General features: G+C 42.9%; 1 protein-coding gene across 4 annotated transcripts; it reads right to left on the bottom strand.

Annotated features, from left to right (window-relative positions):
• Positions 1-1,675: 1,675 nt before the first annotated feature.
• LOC109909742 (FXYD domain-containing ion transport regulator 6-like) lies at positions 1,676-15,728 on the bottom strand. 4 transcript variants are annotated; one of them, XM_020508760.2, is made up of 7 exons: positions 15,208-15,728; positions 6,187-6,240; positions 3,631-3,687; positions 3,442-3,516; positions 3,297-3,339; positions 3,143-3,192; positions 1,676-2,923 (listed from the first exon to the last, which is right to left on the bottom strand). In XM_020508760.2, the coding sequence occupies exons 2-7, from the start codon at positions 6,233-6,235 to the stop codon at positions 2,880-2,882; spliced, it is 318 nt and encodes a 105-aa protein (XP_020364349.1). In that variant the 5' UTR covers positions 6,236-6,240; positions 15,208-15,728; the 3' UTR covers positions 1,676-2,879. The 4 variants fall into 4 exon arrangements, with proteins under 4 accessions (XP_020364349.1, XP_020364347.1, XP_031652201.1 ...); XM_020508758.2 differs by having other exon boundaries at positions 1,682-2,923; positions 3,424-3,516; positions 3,631-3,672; positions 15,208-15,719; XM_031796341.1 differs by having other exon boundaries at positions 1,682-2,923; positions 3,631-3,672; positions 15,208-15,715.
• Between the last annotated feature and the right edge of the window lie 3,734 nt (positions 15,729-19,462).

The following is a 19,462-nucleotide window of genomic DNA, read 5'->3' as shown; positions in this document are numbered from 1 at the left end:
GGGTGTGGGAACCGTCCAATCATAGCCTGCCTCTGAGGGCGGTATCGCCCCGGCACGGCCAATGACAGAGCAGGAGACTAGATTGGACGGTTGTCTAGGACAAGGCAGTGATACAGCTGATGTAGGAGCTCACTTCACTACAGTGACTACTGTTGGTGAGCTCCTAGTTAACTCTGATGCATTCTTGTGCTTGGTCAGCAAACTGTGGCAGTTGCATTCTCGTGTGTGTGAGGCGCAACACAGCCAAATACACACAACCTCTCAGACACACATACAAACCACCCAAACTCATGTACCCACACATGCACACATATATTGAAATATATATAGCTAGAACTGTATACTGTGTATAGGGTATTTATACTAGTATATATTACATGTACACTACAGTTAAAAAGTTTTGGGTCACTTAGAAATGTCCATGTTTAAAAAAAACATAAAACACATTTTTTTGTCCATTAAAATAACCTCAAAGATCAGAAATACAGTGTAGACGTTAATGTTGTAAATGACTATTGTAGCTGGAAACGGGTGATTTTTTATGAAATATCTACATAGGAGTGCAGAGGCCCATTATCAGCAACCATCACTCCTGTGTTCCAATAGCACATAGTGTTAGCTAATCCAAGTTTATCATTTTAAAAGGCTAATTGATCATTATAAAACCCTTTTGCAATTATGTGAGCACAGCTGAAAACTGCTAAAAGCTCAGACTGGTCTTCTTTAAACTAGTTGAGTATCTGGAGAATCAGCATTTGTGGGTTCGATTACAGGCTCAAAATGGCCAGAAACAGTTTGTCTAGTTTGAGAAACAGATGCCTCACTGGCAGCTTTATTAAATAGTACCCACAAAACACCAGTCTCAACGTCAATAGTGAAGAGGCGACTCCAGGATGCTGGCCTTCTAGGCAGAGTTCTTCTGTCCAGTGTCTGTGTTCTTTTGCCCATCTTAATATTTCATTTTTATTGACCAGTCTGAGATATGGCTTTTTCTTTGCAACTGTGCCTAGAAGGCCAGCATCCCGGAGTTGCCTCTTCACTGTTGACGTTGAGACTGGTGTTTTGCGGGTACTATTTAATGAAGCTGCCAGTTGAGGACGTGTGAGGGGTCCATTTCTCAAACTAGACACTCTAATGTACTTGTCCTCTTGCTCAGTTGTGCACCGGGGCCTCCCACTCCTGTTTCTATTCTGGTTAACACTAGTTTGTGCTGTTCTGTAACGGGAGTAGTACACAGCATTGTATAAGATCTTCAGTTTCTTGGCAATTTCTCACATTGAATAGCCTTAATATCTCAGAACAAGAATAGACTGATGAGTTTCAGAAGAAAGTAATTTTTTCTGGACATTTTGAGCCTGTAATCGAACCCACAAATGCTGATGCTCCATATACTCAACTAGGTTAAAGAAGGCCAGTTTTATTGATTCTTTAATCAGAACAACAGTTTTCAGCTGTGCTACATCATTGCAAAAGGGTTTTCTAACGATCAATTAGCCTTTGAAAATGCTTAACTTGGAATAGCTAACACAACGTGCCATTGGAACACAGGAGTGATGGTTGATGATAATGGGCCTCTGCACTATGTAGATATTCATAAAAAAAATGTGCAGTTTCCAGCTACAATATTCATTCACAACATTAACAATGTCTACACTGTATTTCTGATCAATTTGATGTTATTTTAATGGACATAAAATGCTCTTTTCTTAAAAAAAAACAAGGACATTTCTAAGTGACCCCAAACTTTTGAACGGTAGTGTATATATTGTATATAATCTACCACGTGATAAATGTCATTAAGGACAATTGTTACAAGAGTGAAAGTGATAATAACAACTCAATAACAAAAATATAGCAAACAGTAACGTCTAGAACCTAAAGACGATAGAAACACAGAATATAAGCTAAACACAAACACGAACAACATTTCTTGACACATCTCTAATTATTAAGAACTGTGGTAAAGGCGATCTGCAAAAAGGTGTCACTGGCTAAGACGACAAACTGTTGCAGAAAGGCACAGGTACACACGAGATCACTGAGACACGTACACGGGCACAGAGCACGGAACAATAGGTTCAAGGTTTATTTACATCTGCATTATCCCCCCCACCCACCTCTACACACTCCTATCCCTTGTCCTGTGGTCGCACAGTATTCCTGTTGCATCGTCTTCATTCTTCATAATTCTTCTGCATCATCTTTGTCAGCGTCATCATCTTTGTTGCCATCGTCATCATCATTATTGTGTTGGTCCTTAGGTAGTGGTTCACAGTGGTGTAAAGTACTTAAGTAAAAATACTTTAAAGTACCACTTAAGTACTTTACTATTTATTTTTGACAACTTTTACATTTACAGCTAAAGAAAATAATGTACTTTTTACTCCATACATTTTCCCTGAAAACCAAAAGTACTCGTTACATTTTGAATGCTTAACAGAACAGTAAAATTGTCAAATTCACACACTTATCAAGAGAACATCCCTGGTCATCCCTACTGCCTCTGATCTGGCGGTCTCACTAAACACAAATGCTTTGTTTGTAAATGATCTCTGAGTGTTGAAGTGTGCCCATGACCATCCTGGTTTGCCTAATATAAGGAATTTGAAATGATTTATACTTATACTGATATATACTGATATATTTTTGAGATTACATTTACTTTTGATACTTAAGTATATTTAAAATCAAATACTTTTGGACTTTTACTCAAGTAGTATTTTATTGGGCGACTTTCACTATTATTTGAGTCATTTTCTATTGTGGAATCTTTACTTTTACTCAAATATGACAATTGGGTACTTTTTCCACCACTGGTTGTTCAGTGGCAGATATGGTTGATCGTCAGTCAGGTGGGGAGGCAGTCTGGTTGGGCTGACTCAGTTCTCAGCCTTAGCTTCAGGCTCGGGCTCTGGCTCCTTAGCTGTGTTCGGACAGAAGAGGGGGAATCAAGGAAACTCATATGACCTCATGAAAAGTAATCCGAGGTTGGAGTAGTCATTTCAAAGTGGCCGAAACATAGGGGGAACCTAGGCATCGACTACGAAGAATCATTCCCAATGGTTGAACACAACTATGGATTGGTGTCAAGGTTGTTCCATTGGGTGTGTGAGGGGTGAGTGGGTAGAGACAAATCTCTCACCTTTGGACACGATCAGGGTCTCTACCGTAGCCTCTTCGTCTCCAGGGGCCCTGCGATAGACATTGGTTGTCATGGTGACCAGAGATGGAGAACACAGCCCCATAACAACAGAGCAGAAATGTAATCGACCAATCAGGCACAATTGCTGACTTACTTGAGCTTCTTCTCCTGATTGGGACAGCAGCGACATTTTCGGCCTAGAACGGACAACAAGTCGTGATCATGATCTTAAAATCAACAATCAAAGAGACAATAAGTATGTGTGGCGTAGTTAGACTTACTGAAGTATGAAGACTTACTGAGGATGAGGAGGATGCCCAGCGCGAAGAGTACCACACCAAAGACCAGTCCACAGATCCGCAGGCTATGATAGTCTACACAGACAGAGAGGAGGGACGGCTACGTATGAAAGTCTTCTTTCATGGCTATTGCAACATTGTCAGTTGATGGGGAAGAGATTCAAGACCCACTAACAGGGGTCTACTTACCATAGACAAATGGGTCCACCTCTTTCTTCTCCTTTTCACCATCTGAAAATACAGGCACTGAGAAAGGCAAGGAAATGAGATACTAGCCATATAGAACATCTAACGATCGTAGCAGTTTTCAATGCTGTACATACCTAGAAGTATAATGGGGCTGGGGTTAACATGGTTAAACACATTGATTACAGACGGGCTACTCACCCTCGGCACATGGGTCTGCGACTGCTGAGAGAGAGCGAGAGAGCGAGAGAAAGAGAGCAAGAGAGAGAGCTTGGATAGGGATCTTGACAGGTTACGGTATTCACATCCAGAGCTTGGATAGGCGTCTTGACAGGTTACGGTTTTCACATCCAGAGCTTGGAAAGGGATCTTGACAGGTTCCGGTATTCACATCCAGAACTTGGATAGGGATCTTGACAGGTTACGGTATTCACATCCAGAGCGAGCTTGGATAGGGATCTTGACAGGTTACGGTATTCACATCCAGAGCTTGGAAAGGGATCTTGACAGGTTCCGGTATTTACATCCAGAACTTGGATAGGGATCTTGACAGGTTACGGTATTCACATCCAGAGCGAGCTTGGATAGGGATCTTGACAGGTTACAGTATTCACATCCAGAGCTTGGATAGGGATCTTGACAGGTTACAGTATTCACATCCAGAGCTTGGATAGGGATCTTGACAGGTTACGGTATTCACATCCAGAGATTGGATAGGGATTTTGACAGGTTACGGTATTCACATCCAGAGCTTGGATAGGGATCTTGACAGGTTACGGTATTCACATCTGGAGATTGGATAAGGATCTTGACATGTTACGGTATTCACATCCAGAGATTGGATAGGGATCTTGACAGGTTACGGTATTCACATCCAGAGCTTGGATAGGGATCTTGACAGGTTACGGTATTCACATCTGGAGATTGGATAAGGATCTTGACATGTTACGGTATTCACATCCAGAGCTTGGATAGGGATCTTGACAGGTTACGATATTCACATCCAGAGCTTGGATAGGGATCTTGACAGGTTACGGTATTCACATCTAGAGATTGGATAAGGATCTTGACATGTTATGGTATTCACATCCAGAGCTTGGATAGGGATCTTGACAGGTTACGGTATTCACATCCAGAGCTTGGATAGGGATCCTGACAGGTTACGGTATTCACATCTAGAGATTGGATAAGGATCTTGACATGTTATGGTATTCACATCCAGAGATTGGATAGGGATCTTGACAGGTTACGGTATTCACATCCAGAGCTTGGATAGGGATCTTGACAGGTTACGGTATTCACATCCAGAGCTTGGATAGGGATCTTGACAGGTTACGATATTCACATCTGGTTGTGCAATGGCACTGGCCTTGTGGATGATTTGTTGAATGGACTACCTCAGTTACCTCCCCGTCCTCCTCCTCCTCCCCTACTCTATTCTTCCAACCCTCGCTCCCTGTGTCAATTCATTTCCTAAATTCCCCAGTGGACAAACACTGTCTGGCCCAGTGCACAAACCCCAGACTTTATATCTGCTCCACAACCCCATTTTGTGTGTGTGTGTGTGTGTTTGTGTGTGTGTGTGTGTGTGTGCGCACTCTACTCAGCATGTATACTCATATCAACAGACAGAGAGTCACACTGAATGGGGAGTGAGTGCACGAAAAACAAGGAATTATAGTGGGAGGGAGATTAATGGAGGAAAATGTACATCTGGAGATGGAGAAAGGGAAGAGGGAAAAGGAGAGATGTATAGTCTGGAGACGGAGACGAGAGACAAAAGAAGAAAGGAGGAAAGGAAGAGAAACCAGAACAGACGGTGTGAACAAAACACAGATGAAAGGATGGAGGGGATACAGGGAGAAGAAAGGAGGGCAGGAAAAGAGGGAGGTGGAAAAGAATGTGAACTGAAGACAGGTGGGAAAACGCCAAAGCAATAGAATGTGGAAGGTTCGTCCGATTGGCGGACAAGCAAGAGTCTGGATAACACCAGATGACATGGATGGCTCAGTTGCTCTCTCCAGTGATGTACTGAACCCATGACTTCACACTTAGAATCTTAATGGCATAATAATGTGTGTGTGTGTGGCAGAGTTACAGTTAATGCGTGTGTGTGTGTGTGTGTCATGGCCTAAATATACTTGTGATATGGAGTATATTACATAGTACTTGGAATTTACAGTATAGTACATTATACTTGGAAAATACAGTATAGTACATTATACTTGGGATATAGAGTATAGTACATTATACTTGGGATATAGAGTATAGTACATTATACTTGGGATATACAGTATAGTACCTAAACTTGGGATATACAGTATATTACATTATACTTGGGATATACATATCAACACACAGACACAGTGTACTACGCATGCAAAGGAAGGAAGCCTCAGGCTCTAGAACAAGTCAGTCCATTAATGTTCAGTCAAAACCCCATGCCTGCCATGTCATGCCCCGGCCCTCCCCCTGTGTCTCCTGCCTCCCTGTGGATAGAGCAGTAGTGGTGTTGGTGGTAGTGGTGTTGGTGTTGGTGGTGGTGGAGGGGGCACTTACCAGCCACATACACCAGGAGTGAAAAGAGGAAGAACAGAACAGTTTCCATGGTAACTGCAGAAAGAGAGAGAGAAAGAAATAGAGCGAGAGAGAACTGTGTTAGTTGGTTGCATGCCACGCACATACACACCAAGACACACATGCTCACACAGACACATATGCAAGGTTGGAAAACGGCCCCCACATCACCCGTGTGTGTATTGAACCAACCTGTTGTGTAACCCACTAAACTTTATTCTTATGACATAACATTAAATGAAACATACACTGGTAGATAGATAATGATACTAAATCAGGCAGCTGTGAGCCCCAATGCCTGCAGACAGATTGGTATTGGTCCATTCATTTTTTTACCAATCAAGTGTCTATTTTTCAGATACATTCTCAAACCAGTACTGCACAGACATCTTGGTGGGAATAGAAACTAGATGTAAAAGTTGCCAAGCTGCTGGAGTTATGAGAGTAAAGGGTTGAAGATGGGCCCGCTACAGACAAAAGACAAGATGGTTACAATACCACAGTAGATTCAGGCTTTTTATGGAAAGAAACTTGCCCTCCAGGCAAAGAGATGACACCAATCCCTCCATTGTTTTTCCTCTCCTCTCCTCTCTTTTCCCATCTCTCTTTCCATCTATGTTCTCCATGTTCTGTGCCCCACTTCCCATGGAGCGTTTTCTTTATTGATACCACCATGCGGGGGAGAGAACACATTCGGCTAAACAGGACCCAAGCCATTAGCATAGCATCACAGTCCAGATGCTGCTTGTCCACTGTTCACCTCCAAACTCCCTTAAAGACCTTGCCCTTGAAACAGCTTTAAGTGGCGAGCCCAGCCCAATGGTCACAGGGTTGACGTTTTTTCTGTGAGGAGTCATGTTCTGGACGCAGGTCATTTCCTTAATGATAGGGCACTTAGTAATTGGGTAACAAATGGCTTAATGAACTGGTGGAGAGTGGCTTCAGAGCACACATTATGTTGGTCATGTTGAATGCAGGCAATTATTCACTGATCTACACGTTTTGCATATTTGTCATTCATGGCATTAAGAGCAACGCATGCAAAAGCCAAACTGACTTCTCAGTCGAGTACAGTAAGTCTCTACACACAGTTACGTGGATTCATTTTAGTCCGTAAACTGGCTGCATGTTTTACCTGGTTGCATGTTATCACAATTCTACCCGGTAACAGTATGTTTGCTTAATATGCTTGCCTTTTTCTATATCCAGACAGGTTCTGGGTTATGACTGGGACCATAGCACTCAACCACCAGTCACCACAGAGCAAACATTAGTGGGTTGTTATGTCTGGCTCTGTGATGTTGCGTCTACTCCCACCACCCTCCCTAGCTGCACTAAATAGGACAATGTTGCATTCATGATCCTCTCATTCAGTCAGTCACCACCCATCCCAGGCCCTATAACCCTGGGCTACTCATAAACAGGGGATACACAGGCAGGGAGGAAGTCTACAGAGTGGATGAGGATGTGTTGTGAAGGGTAATAGACATCAACAGATGTGGCCGAGGTCTTCTCCGAGAGGGGGGCGGGTTCATCTGAGTGGTGATTGAGGCTTAACTTAGCTGCTACAACCTCAACACCGTCAAGCGCCGTTGTGACTTTTGACTTTACACCCTCTCGTTGTTCAACACAGCATTCCTATCCTCTTCCTTATTCAATCATCACATCCTGTCCTTTTTACCCATCTGATAGATATATAGATATAGATAAAATATATATATATATAAATATACAGTATGTTAATTTGAAGTCAGAAGTTTACATACACCTTAGCCAAATGCATTTAAACTCAGTTTTTCACAATTCCTGACATTTAATTCGAGTAAAAATTCCCTGTCTGAAGGTTAGGATCACCACTTTCTTAAAAAAAATGTGAAATGTCAGAATAATAGAGAGAGAATGATTTATTTCAGCTTTCATTTCTTTCATCACATTCCCAGTGGGTCAGAAGTTTACATACACTCAATTAGTATTTGGTAGCATTGCCTTTAAATAGTTTAACTTGGGTCAAACGTTCCGGGTAGCCTTCCACAAACTTCCCACAATAAGTTGGGTGAATGTTGGCCCATTCCTCCTGACAGAGCTGGTGTAACTGAGTCAGGTTTGTAGGCATCCTTGCTCGCACACTCTTTTTCAGTTCTGCCCACAAATTTTCTATAGGATTGAGGTCAGGGCTTTGTGATGGCCAGTCGAATACCTTGACATTGTTGTCCTTAAGACATTTTGCCACAACTTTGAAAGTATGCTTGGCGTCATTGTCCATTTGGAAGACCCATATGCGACCAAGCTTTAACTTCCTGACTGATGTCTTGAGATGTTGCTTCAAAATACCACATAATGTTCCTTCCTCGTGATGCCATCTATTTTGTGATGTGCACCGGTCCCTCCTGCAGCAAAGCAACATGATGCTGCCACCCCCTTGCTTCATGGTTGGGATGGTGTTCTTCGGCTTTTTCCTCCAAACATAACAATGGTCATTATGGTCAAACAGTTTTATTGTTGTTTCATCAGACCAAAGGACATTTCTCAAAAAAGTATGATCTTTGTCCCCATGTGCAGTTGCAAACCGTAGTCAGTTTTTTTTATGGTGGTTTTGGAGCAGTGGCTTCTTCCTTGCTGAGTGCCCTTTCAGGTTTTGTCGATATCGGACTCGTTTTACTGTGGATATAGATACTTTTGTACCCGTTTCTTCCAGCATCTTCACAAGGTCCTTTGCTGTTGTTCTGGGATTGATTTGGACTTTTCGCACCAAAGTACGTTCATCTCTAGGAGATAGAACGCGTCTCCATCCTGAGCGGTATGACGGCTGTGTGGTCCCATGGTGTTTATACTTGCGTACTATTGTTTGCACATATGAATGTTGTACCTTCAGGCATTTGGAAATTGCTCCCAAGGATGAACCAAACTTGTGGAGGTCTACAATTTTGTTTCTGAGGTCTTGGCTGATTTCTTTTGATTTTCCCATGATGTCAAGCAAAGAGGCATTGAGTTCGAAGGTAGGCCTTGAAATACATCCACAGGTACACCTCAAATTGACTTAAATTATGTCAATTAGCCCATCAGAAGCTTCTAAAGCCATGACATAATTTTCTTGAATTTTCCAAGCTGTTTAAAGGCAGTCAACTTAGTGTGATACAGTGAATTACAAGTGAAATGATCTGTCTGTAAACAATTGTTGGAAAAATGACTTGTATCATGTACAAAGTAGATTTCCTAACCGACTTACCAAAACTATAGTTTGTTAACAAGAAATGTGTGGAGTGGTTGAAAATGAGTTTTAATGACTCCAACCTAAGTGTATGTAAACTTCCGACTTCAACTGTATGTATGTATGTATGTATGTATGTATGTATGTATGTATGTATGTATGTATGTATGTATGTATGTATGTATGTATGTATGTATGCATGTATGTATGTATGTATGTATGTATGTATGTATGTATGTGTGTGTGTATATATGTATGCATGCATGTATGCATGTAGAGAGAGGGAGGCATAGAGGACCCCACTTAGAACTCTTACACATAAGCTACCTTGCTAATGGTACTGATAGCGCGTTAACATAGCGAAGGTAAAGGCGAAGTGACACCTTGGATGACATTTAGGGGGATTAGGCACCTACTACTAGTCTACACTATGTTAGACACAATCAAAACACAGGACTGAGCAGCACAGTACAAGCTATTAGTCCAACCAGAACTAAGTATTTATATTCAAAACCCTTTTAACCTTTTCAACAAGCTGTTAAGGACAGATAGGAAAAGGATGACAGCGAATGGGGCGAGGGAGGAGGCTGGGGCATGATAGCAAATACAAGCCACTGAGGTCCATTCAGTAGTGTTTACCTCAGAGTTGAATATTAGGGCTCTGCAATATGCCTAAAAATCATAATTCCTTAATTATCATAATTCTTTAATGGCCGATTCACAATCTATACTGTACCTCTAAATAAACGTTGTTGCACAATTCAAGGTCAAATGCACTGCATTTCAAACAGTCAGCAATAATCTAATGAATTAAGGGCTTTTGAAATTATACTTAGGCAACATTTTCCAGAATCAACCTTCATTGATACTCCTATTTTAGTAGTGTCTGCTCTGCGCGCAATTTGAAGAGGTGAGACATAACAAAGTTATGGTTAGAAAGGTTAACGTCTCCTCTATTACAGTAAAATAATGTCTCCATGTGTTGCGGTGTCCGTAGGACCGATTCTGTTGGAACAAACCTCAAATGCAAATAGCGAGTTGAAACCGCTTGTCAGAGAGGAAGAAGTGATCTCTCATCTTTGTTTTTTTGTGAGTGGCAAGGGGAGGGACTTGGTGTGTGGGTTTGGACATAGGAACGTGCACACAGCACAGAAGGAGCGAAAGAGACGAGACCAAAAAGACAACGTAAGAACAAGCGGACATAAACGCTCATGAAAACAGAACAAATGTAAAAATGTGAATCTTGCCATACAGGCATTTGGAATCGCACTAAAACATGCATTCTAAATAATTGAGTTAATTCTATACGTCGCCTAGCCCTAACTGACAGTGAGGAATGACCTGCTGTCCACTGTCTAACGATCAGGACCAGAAGGCAAGAAAAATATAATGTCAATAGTCTGAAATTCCACCCAGTGGGAAAGTGCAATTCAACCAGTTCTACCTCTCAGATCAGAGGTTGACAATTTGGCCATATCTCTCAGAATCCCGTGGGAAAGCTGCTGTCGGGGTGTGGCACCGCCAGCCAGGCCAGCGCTAGTGACACAGACACTCGAGTTCACCTCCCTCGCTAGAAATGAGAAGTGCCACCCGATTCACTGGCCTCTATGCCTCTCCTTAACCCACTTTTGTCACGCCATTGTTTGTATGTGTCACGTTTCAGTCCCATGGTGCTGCCAGCACCTCGCTTTGTCTGAGCTAGAAGGGGGAAGGGTAGAGCAGAGAGGGGGAAGGGCAGGCAGAAACGGAGTCAGAAGCAGCGGCATCCTGGGGTGACGTCGATGTGGACATCTACAGAAGCAACAATCCCCAGGGAGGGAGCTATGACTGGAGCCCAAGACCATGAATTATGAATTATGCATGTGGAAGAAGACATCGGAATGAACGTCATAGTGGAAATGCTATCGTGTGTTGTGACCCGTTGTTTATCTTCCTTCTCTGTGGTGAGTGTGAATCTTTTCACACCTCAAAGCTCACGCCTTTGTTTGCGAGTGTCTAGGCCATGATCTTGGTGGTCAAAAGGCCAAAATGGTTCCAAAAAGGTTCCATGTAGATCACTTTTTGGTTCCATGGTTCTACATGGAGCTCAAACTGTTAAGGGTTGTACATGGGACTCGAAAGGGTTCTACTTGTTACCAAAAAGGTTTCTTCAAAGGGTACTCCTATGAGGACAGCTAAAGAACCCGTTTAAATCCTAGATGGCACTTTTTTTCGAAGAGTTTAGAGTGCATGGTTGTGTGAAATGATAATTGGGAGCATTGTGATCTAACTACTGGAGCATGATTCCTCTATGGATCATACCCATTATTCTTATTTCTACGTCAATTTGGCACTGATCGCTATTTATCTGGGACACCCAGACTCATGTAAAAGCTCCCATATATACAGTGGCAAAATGTGAACCATTTGGAATTACCTGGATTTCTGCATAAATTGATCATCAAATTTCATCTGATCTTCATCTCAGTCACAACAGTCGACAAAACACAGTGCGCTTAAACTAATAACACACAAATGATTGAATCTTTCTTGTCTATATTGAATACATCAGTTAAACACTCACAGTGTAGATTGGGGAAAAGTATGTGAAGCCCTAGGCTAATGACTTCTCCAAAAGCTAATTGGAGCCAGGAGTCAGCTAACCTGGAGTCCCAATCAATGAGACGAGATTGGAGATGTGGGTTAGAGCTGCCTTGCCCTATAAAAAACACTCACAAAATTTGAGTTTGCTATTCACAAGAAGTATTGCCTAATTTGAACCATGCCTTGAACAAAAGAGATCGCAGAAGACCTCAGATTAAGAATTGTTGACTTGCATTAAGCTGGAAAGGGTTACAAAAGTATCTCTAAAAGCCTTGATGTTCATCAGTCCACAGTAAGACAAATTGTCTATAAATTGAGAAAGTTCATCACTGTTGCTACTCTCCCTAGGAGTAGCCGTCCTGCCAAGATGACTGCAAGAGCACAGCGCAGAATGCTGAATGAGGTTAAGAAGAAGCCTAGTGTCAGCTAAAGACTGACGGAAATCTCTGGAACAATGCACCTTGGTATACAATGCATCTCTGGAACAATGCACCTTGGAATACAATGCATCTCTGGAACAATGCACCTTGGTATAGATTCTACAAGTGTCTGGAACTCTATTGGAGGGCTGCGACACCATTCTTCCTCGAGAAATTCTATCTTTTGGTGTTTTGTCTCAGGCGCCGCTCCAGAATCTCCAATAAGTGTTCAATTGGGTTGAGATCTGGTGACTGAGACGGCCATGGCATATGGTTTACATAGTTTTCATGCTCATCAAGCCATTCAGTGACCACTCGTGCCCTGTGGATGGGGGGGGGGGGGGGGGGGGGGGGCATTGTCATCCTATGGAGGCATAGCCATAATCATCCTGGAAGAGATGTATCCATCTCTTCCAGGATGATTATGGCTATGCCTCCATAGGATGAAATGAAATGGTTCACCAGAGTGGCTATGATTTTATTGCCGCTTACCATACCAGGAAAAAGCAACCCACACCAGAGCGTCCAGAACTCTCATTTACTCAAGTGTTTCCTTTATTTTGTCAGTTACCTATAGCTCGCCACAATGCCGCTGCCACTGATTAGCTCTCAGGCGTGTGTGTGCGTGCCACATCTGTCTCTTTACTACAACTTTCTCATTCTCATTATGTGTTCCAGACGTATTATAATACAACCCAAATTGAACAAGCAAATGATGAATTAGCACAAAATACAGGGCATCAAGATCCTTTCTGGAGCAAGACCCATGCCTTATGGCTTAGCATCTTTGCCATCGCCGTGATTGTAAATCTCCATGACAACAAGACATTGGACGTGCCTACTGCCATGGTATTGCTATGGCAACTGTTTCCATCAGCTGACTACTATTCGAAGTACTAAATACTGTCGGTGAGGGATGTGTGCTGAGTGGAGGGAGGTGGGCTCGAGATGGTATTGTCATGAAAAACTTTAGTACGTGAGAAGAGAAGAAAGGGGTGGGACACAGTGATGAGATTCAAGCGTTAATTAATCCTTGTTCACGCTCAACATAAGCCTTTATACAATGGGGTCGTTCATATTTGAAGTAGAAATTGTGCCCCAATATTATAGAAAGCTCCCTTCTGTCAAATTCCATAAATCAGATTTTTATCATGAAAAAAAAGATTTGCTAAAGTGACCAAATTCTGCCTTTTGACATGCCCCTCAGTGCACCCTCTGACTTCTAGGAAGATTTTAATCCACGTAACCCACGTACATTTCTCCAGGTTTTCCCCCATCATTGTAAAGCCCTAGTTATTTTGTTGCTTTGAGATCAACCCTGCTCCGTGAACTGAACTCTCGTTTTAATATGGTGAAACCATTTATTTTTTAAATATTTTTTTCAAAAGAAACATTGCACATCTAACAATCAAATCATAGTGTTAAGGCAGGTGAGCGGGTTCTACTCCTTTTGGCCATTTTCGGGTATTTTGTGGTGGAAAACTGAGCGGGTCGACCATAATACATTAACCCTGTTACCCACAAAGAGCGGCTACAAATGAACATATTTTTGTGAAGCTTGCATACAACTGCCGCTCCCTGTTGCACACAACAAGCTTTAATTCCCCCTGTCACAGGGGAATATATGACTTATTTAAGATTACATCATCAAACCTGTTACTTTATTTGGCACTTAATAAGCGCTTAATAGTAATTTCTCAATTTAACTTCTTGAAATGCTAAAACGTATTTTACATTACGTTTACATTAAGTCGAACATGTGTTGTTTCTGAAATAATGTTAAAATAAGGTGAAATAAAAACATTTTGGGACTTAATTACACTACCCAAAAGGTAATCATTTGGTGGAACTCCCCTACCGCTCATGACAACCAGATGAACGAACACAAGTGTCTCAGTTTAATTATTGTAGGCTACTGTAGGCTACCACATATCCATCATCCACAGATAAGCTTTTTTCGCGCACCCGACCACTGCCCAAAATGGAGACTGGGAGGGACACTAACTCGCGAATAATTGTATCAGTTGGTATATTATAGCATTGCTTATAGTGTGTCTCTGGTGTTACCTACATTACGACATAGCCGTAGTTTGCGTAACTGTGCACGAGTGTGTTTTAGAATTTGCAAAGGCGAGATAGTCTAGCTAGCTGATCATGGACACCGTGCCTGGCGCGAGCTCCGCGAGTCTGCCACTTTCACCGATCCTAACCTGTGGCTTTACCACTAGACTTGCCAGTATTGTGGACAGGGGAGTATTCAGGCGCTTCAAATAATTCGTTCTACATACCATTTAGACCTATTTGGCCTAGGACTAATTATACAAACGGTTGAATATTGTGTGTCTGCCCTGCACGAGACGACTTGGCTGAACTAACATCATACTGTGAAAAGGACACACCCTCACGGCACTAGAATCTATTGCATACAAAAACAAGTCGAGACCTTTATAGTTTAGGCCTATTTGAAAAAAATAATAATGCTCTTACAGACGTTATTTTTGCTAAATAAAATGCAAAGAGTGAATATATATATATATATTTTATATCCATCATGCAACTTATATTATGCATGCATAGGCCTATACACATTGAGACAAGTTCTCAATACATTATTCACATCAATATTTCAGGAAATGAAATGTTGCCTATATTACATCCCACTCATTTGACCAGATACCAGATTCCAAATATTTAGCTCCAACTAGGCAGACAATAACACACTGTAGACATGAGAACGCACGCGCCCCTTTTGAATTATGTCGAAAAACAAACATGCCCAATTAATCTTCTTACCTCTTTCTATTATCTTGACGTTGAGCTACAAATTGATTGACTCCAATCCAATCCACGACAATGATCAGCTTCTTCTCGCAAAGCGTAATTATTGTTTCAATTTTTATAATCTGTGCCTTCTCACTGATCAATTGCAGTCCCACGAAGGGTTCTTGATCCTCTCTCGCACTTAGAATGCAAAACGTAAAAATAGTTTGCCAATATCTTTGTTGGAGAATCTCAATGTTTCTTCTGTTTGTATTGATTACAAAAGGTCTCTTGATGTCTATCACGTTCTTTCTGTCTGTCTGTCTCCCACTCTCTCTACCTCACACACACCACCCACTGTTGATGTTCGTGAGCATCTAGCCATCTACCCGTAGCTTTCGGCGCGCCAACCGGTTACAAATATACACTGATTGTGTTTTTGATGTAAACTACAGTGTAGTCTGGGTTGAAACCATCAGTATTGGGAGACTGGAGAGAGAGAGAGAGATTGACATTAGGGAGCAGTAGAAATGTACACAATTGTTACCTGGAGGAAAAATGGGGGAGGGGCATGATTTTTCAATTTCAGTCAGGGGGAGGGTTTAGTCTTTTTTTTAATTTAGTCCAGGGGAGGGTTATGTGATTTGAAATCAATGAAATGTCATATTGCTCATGTTTGAGAAGAAAGACAGAAAGAAAGAGAGAAAGAAAGAAAGATTTACATTAGGGAGCAGTCACAATGTCTGGGGTAGGGTTTAGTCTTTAAAAGAAAATTGTCCAGGGGAGGGTCATGTAATTTGTAATTGATCAAATTGATCAAATGTTGTATTGCTCAGGATTTGAGAATTAGTTGCTTATTATAGTATCTCCATGAGTGCCTGATGATGACCCTCATCCCTGTTTCTCTGCTGGGCGTGGAATATCAAGTGCGCCTAGTGTGGTCTCAATGAAATGATCCATAGCCTATACTATGGGCAATACGAAGAGCATGCTCGGAGAAGCACAGGGCCAAGTTATATTTCTAAGAAAATGTACTTCCTGAGTTTTTGCGCTCTTGGAATAGTGTATATAAACACTAGGCTACACTGCATTACACACTGTATTGGATAGGCCTTCCCAAATCAAATTTGATTTGTCACATACACATGGTTAGCCGATGTTAATGCGAGTGTAGCAAAATACTTGTGCTTCTAGTTCTGACCGTGCAGTAATATCTAACAAGTAATCTATAAATTTCACAACAACTACCTTATACACACAAGTGTAAAGGAATTAATCAGAATATGCACATAAAGATTAATGAATGAGCGATGGCCGAACGGCATAGGCAAGATGCAGTAGATGGTACATGGTACAGTATATACATATGAGATGAGTAATGTAGAGTATGTAAACATTAGTGGCATTGTTTAAAGTGACTAGTGATACATTTATTACATCACTTGTTCATTATTAAAGTGGCTAGAGATGAGTCAGTATGTTGGCAGCAGCCACTCAATGTTAGTGGTGGCTGTTTAACAGTCTGATGGCCTTGAGATAGGAGCTGTTTTTCAGTCTCTTGGTCCCCGCTTTGATGCACCTGTACTGACCTCGCCTTCTGGATGATAGCGGGGTGAACAGGCAGTGGCTCGGGTGGTTGTTGTCCTTGATGATCTTTTTGGCCTTCCTGTGACATTGGGTGGTGTAGGTGTCCTGGAGGGCAGGTAGTTTGCCCCCGGTGATGCGTTGTGCAGACCTCACTACCCTCTGGAGAGCCTTACGGTTGTGGGCGGGGCAGTTGCCGTACCAGGCGGTGATACAGCCCGACAGGATGCTCTCGATTGTGCATCTGTAAAAGTCTGTGAGTGTTTTTAGTGACAAGCCGAATTTCTTCAGCCTCCTGAGGTTGAAGAGGCACTGCTGTGCCTTCTTCACCACGCAGTCTGTGTGGGTGGACCATTTCAGTTTGTCCGTGATGTGTACGCCAAGGAACTTAAAACTGTCCACCTTCTCCACTACTGTCCCGTCGATGTGGATAGGGGGCTGCGCCCTCTGCTGTTTCCTGAAGTCCACGATCATCTCCTTTGTTTTGTTGACATTGAGTGTGAGGTTATTTTCCTGACACCACACTCCGAGGGCCCTCACCACGTCTCGTCGTTGTTGGTAATCAAACCTACCACTGTAGTGTTGTCTGCAAACTTGATGATTGAGTTGGAGGTGTGCATGGCCACGCAGTCATGGGTGAACAGGGAGTACAGGAGAGGGCTGAGAATGCACCCTTGTGTGGCCCCAGTGTTGAGGATCAGCGGGGTGCAGATGTTGTTTCCTACCCTCACCACCTGGGGGTGGCCCGTCAGGACCCAGTTGCACAGGGCGGGGTCGAGACCCAGGGTCTCAAACTTAATGACGAGTTTGGAGGGTACTATGGTGTTAAATGCTGAGCTGTAGTCGATGAACAGCATTCTTACATAGGTATTCCTCTTGTCCAGATTGGTTAGGGCAGTGTGCAGTGTGCAGTGTGATTGCGATTGCGTCGTCTGTGGACCTATTGGAACGGTAAGCAAATTGGAGTGGGTCTAGGGTGTCAGGTAGGGTGGAGGTGATATGGTCCTTGACTAGTCTCTTAAAGCATTTCATGATGACGGAAGTGAGTGCTGAAGGGCGATAGTCATTTAGCTAAGTTACCTTAGCTTTCTTGGGAACAGGAACAATGATGGCCCTCTTGAAGCATGTGGGAACAGCAGACTGAGATAAGGATTGATTGAATATGTCCGTAAACACACCAGCCAGCTGGTCTGCGCATGCTCTGAGGACGCGGCTGGGGATGCCGTCTGGGCCGGCAGCCTTGCGAGGGTTAACACTTTTAAATGTTTTACTCACATTAGCTGCAGTGAAGGAGAGCCCGCAGGTTTTGGTAGCGGGCCATGTCAGTGGCACTGTATTGTCCTCAAAGCGAGCAAAGAAGTTGTTTAGTTTGTCTGGGAGCAAGACATCGCGGTCCGCGACGTGGCTGGTTTTCCTTTTGTAGTCTGTGATTGACTGTAGACCCTGCCACATACCTCTTGTGTCTGAGCCGTTGAATTGCGACTCTACTTTGTCTCTATACTGATGCTTAGCTCATTTGATTTCCTTGCGTAGGGAATAGCTACACTGTTTGTATTCGGTCATGTTTCCGGTCACCTTGCCCTGATTAAAAGCAGTGGTTTGCGCTTTCAATTTTGCACGAATGCTGCCGTCAATCCACGGTTTCTGGTTGGGGAAGGTTTTAATAGACGCTGTGGGTACAACATCACGATGCACTTGCTAATAAACTCGCTCACCGAATCAGCGTTATTCATCAATGTTATTGTCCGACGCTATGCGGAACACATCCCAGTCCACGTGATCGAAGCAATCTTGAAGCGTGGAATCTGATTGATCGGACCAGCGTTGAACAGATGTGAGCACGGGCACTTCCTGTTTTAGTTTCTGTCTATAAACTGGGAGCAAGAAAATGGAGTCGTGGTCAGATTTTCCGAAAGGAGGGCCGGGAAGGGCTTTGTTAGAATAACAATGGTCCAGGGTTTTGCCAGCCCGGGTCGCACATTCGATATGCTGATAAAATTTAGGGAGCCTTGTTTTCAGATTAGCCTTGTTAAAATCCCCAGCTACAATAAATACAGCCTCAGCAGATGTGGTTTCCAGTTTACATAGAGTCAAATGAAGGTCTTTCATGGCCGTCGATGTGTCTGCTTGGGGGGGATATACACGACTGTGATTATGATCGAAGAGAATTCTCTTGGTAGATAATGCGGTTGGCATTTGATTGTAGGGAATTCATGGTCAGGTGAACAAGAGGACTTGAGTTCCTGTTTGTTGTTATGATCACACCACGTCTCGTTAAAAATAAGACATACACCCCTGCCCTTCTTCTTACCAGAGAGATGTTTGTTTCTGTTGGCGCGATGCGTGAAGAAACCAGGTGGCTGTACCGACTCTGATGACGTATCCTAAGTGAGCCATGTTTCCGTGAAACAAATAACATTACAATCTCTGATGTCTCTCTGGAAGGCAACCCTTGCTCGGATTTCGTCTCCCTTGTTGTCAAGAGACTGGACATTGGCGAGTAGTATGCTCGGGAGCGATGCCCGATGTGCCCATCTACGGAGCCTGACCAGAAGACCGCTCCGTCTGCCCCTTCTGCGGCGCCATTGTTTTGGGTCGCTGGCTTGGATCTGATCCATTGTCCTGGGTGGTGGACCAAACAGAGGATCCGCTTCCGGAATGTCGTATTCCTGGTCGTAATGTTGTTGAGTTGATGTTGCTCTTA

This window comes from Oncorhynchus kisutch, linkage group LG18 (genome assembly GCF_002021735.2).
Source record: "Oncorhynchus kisutch isolate 150728-3 linkage group LG18, Okis_V2, whole genome shotgun sequence".
Lineage (NCBI taxonomy): Eukaryota > Metazoa > Chordata > Actinopteri > Salmoniformes > Salmonidae > Oncorhynchus > Oncorhynchus kisutch.
This window is presented reverse-complemented; position numbering and strand designations above follow the sequence as displayed.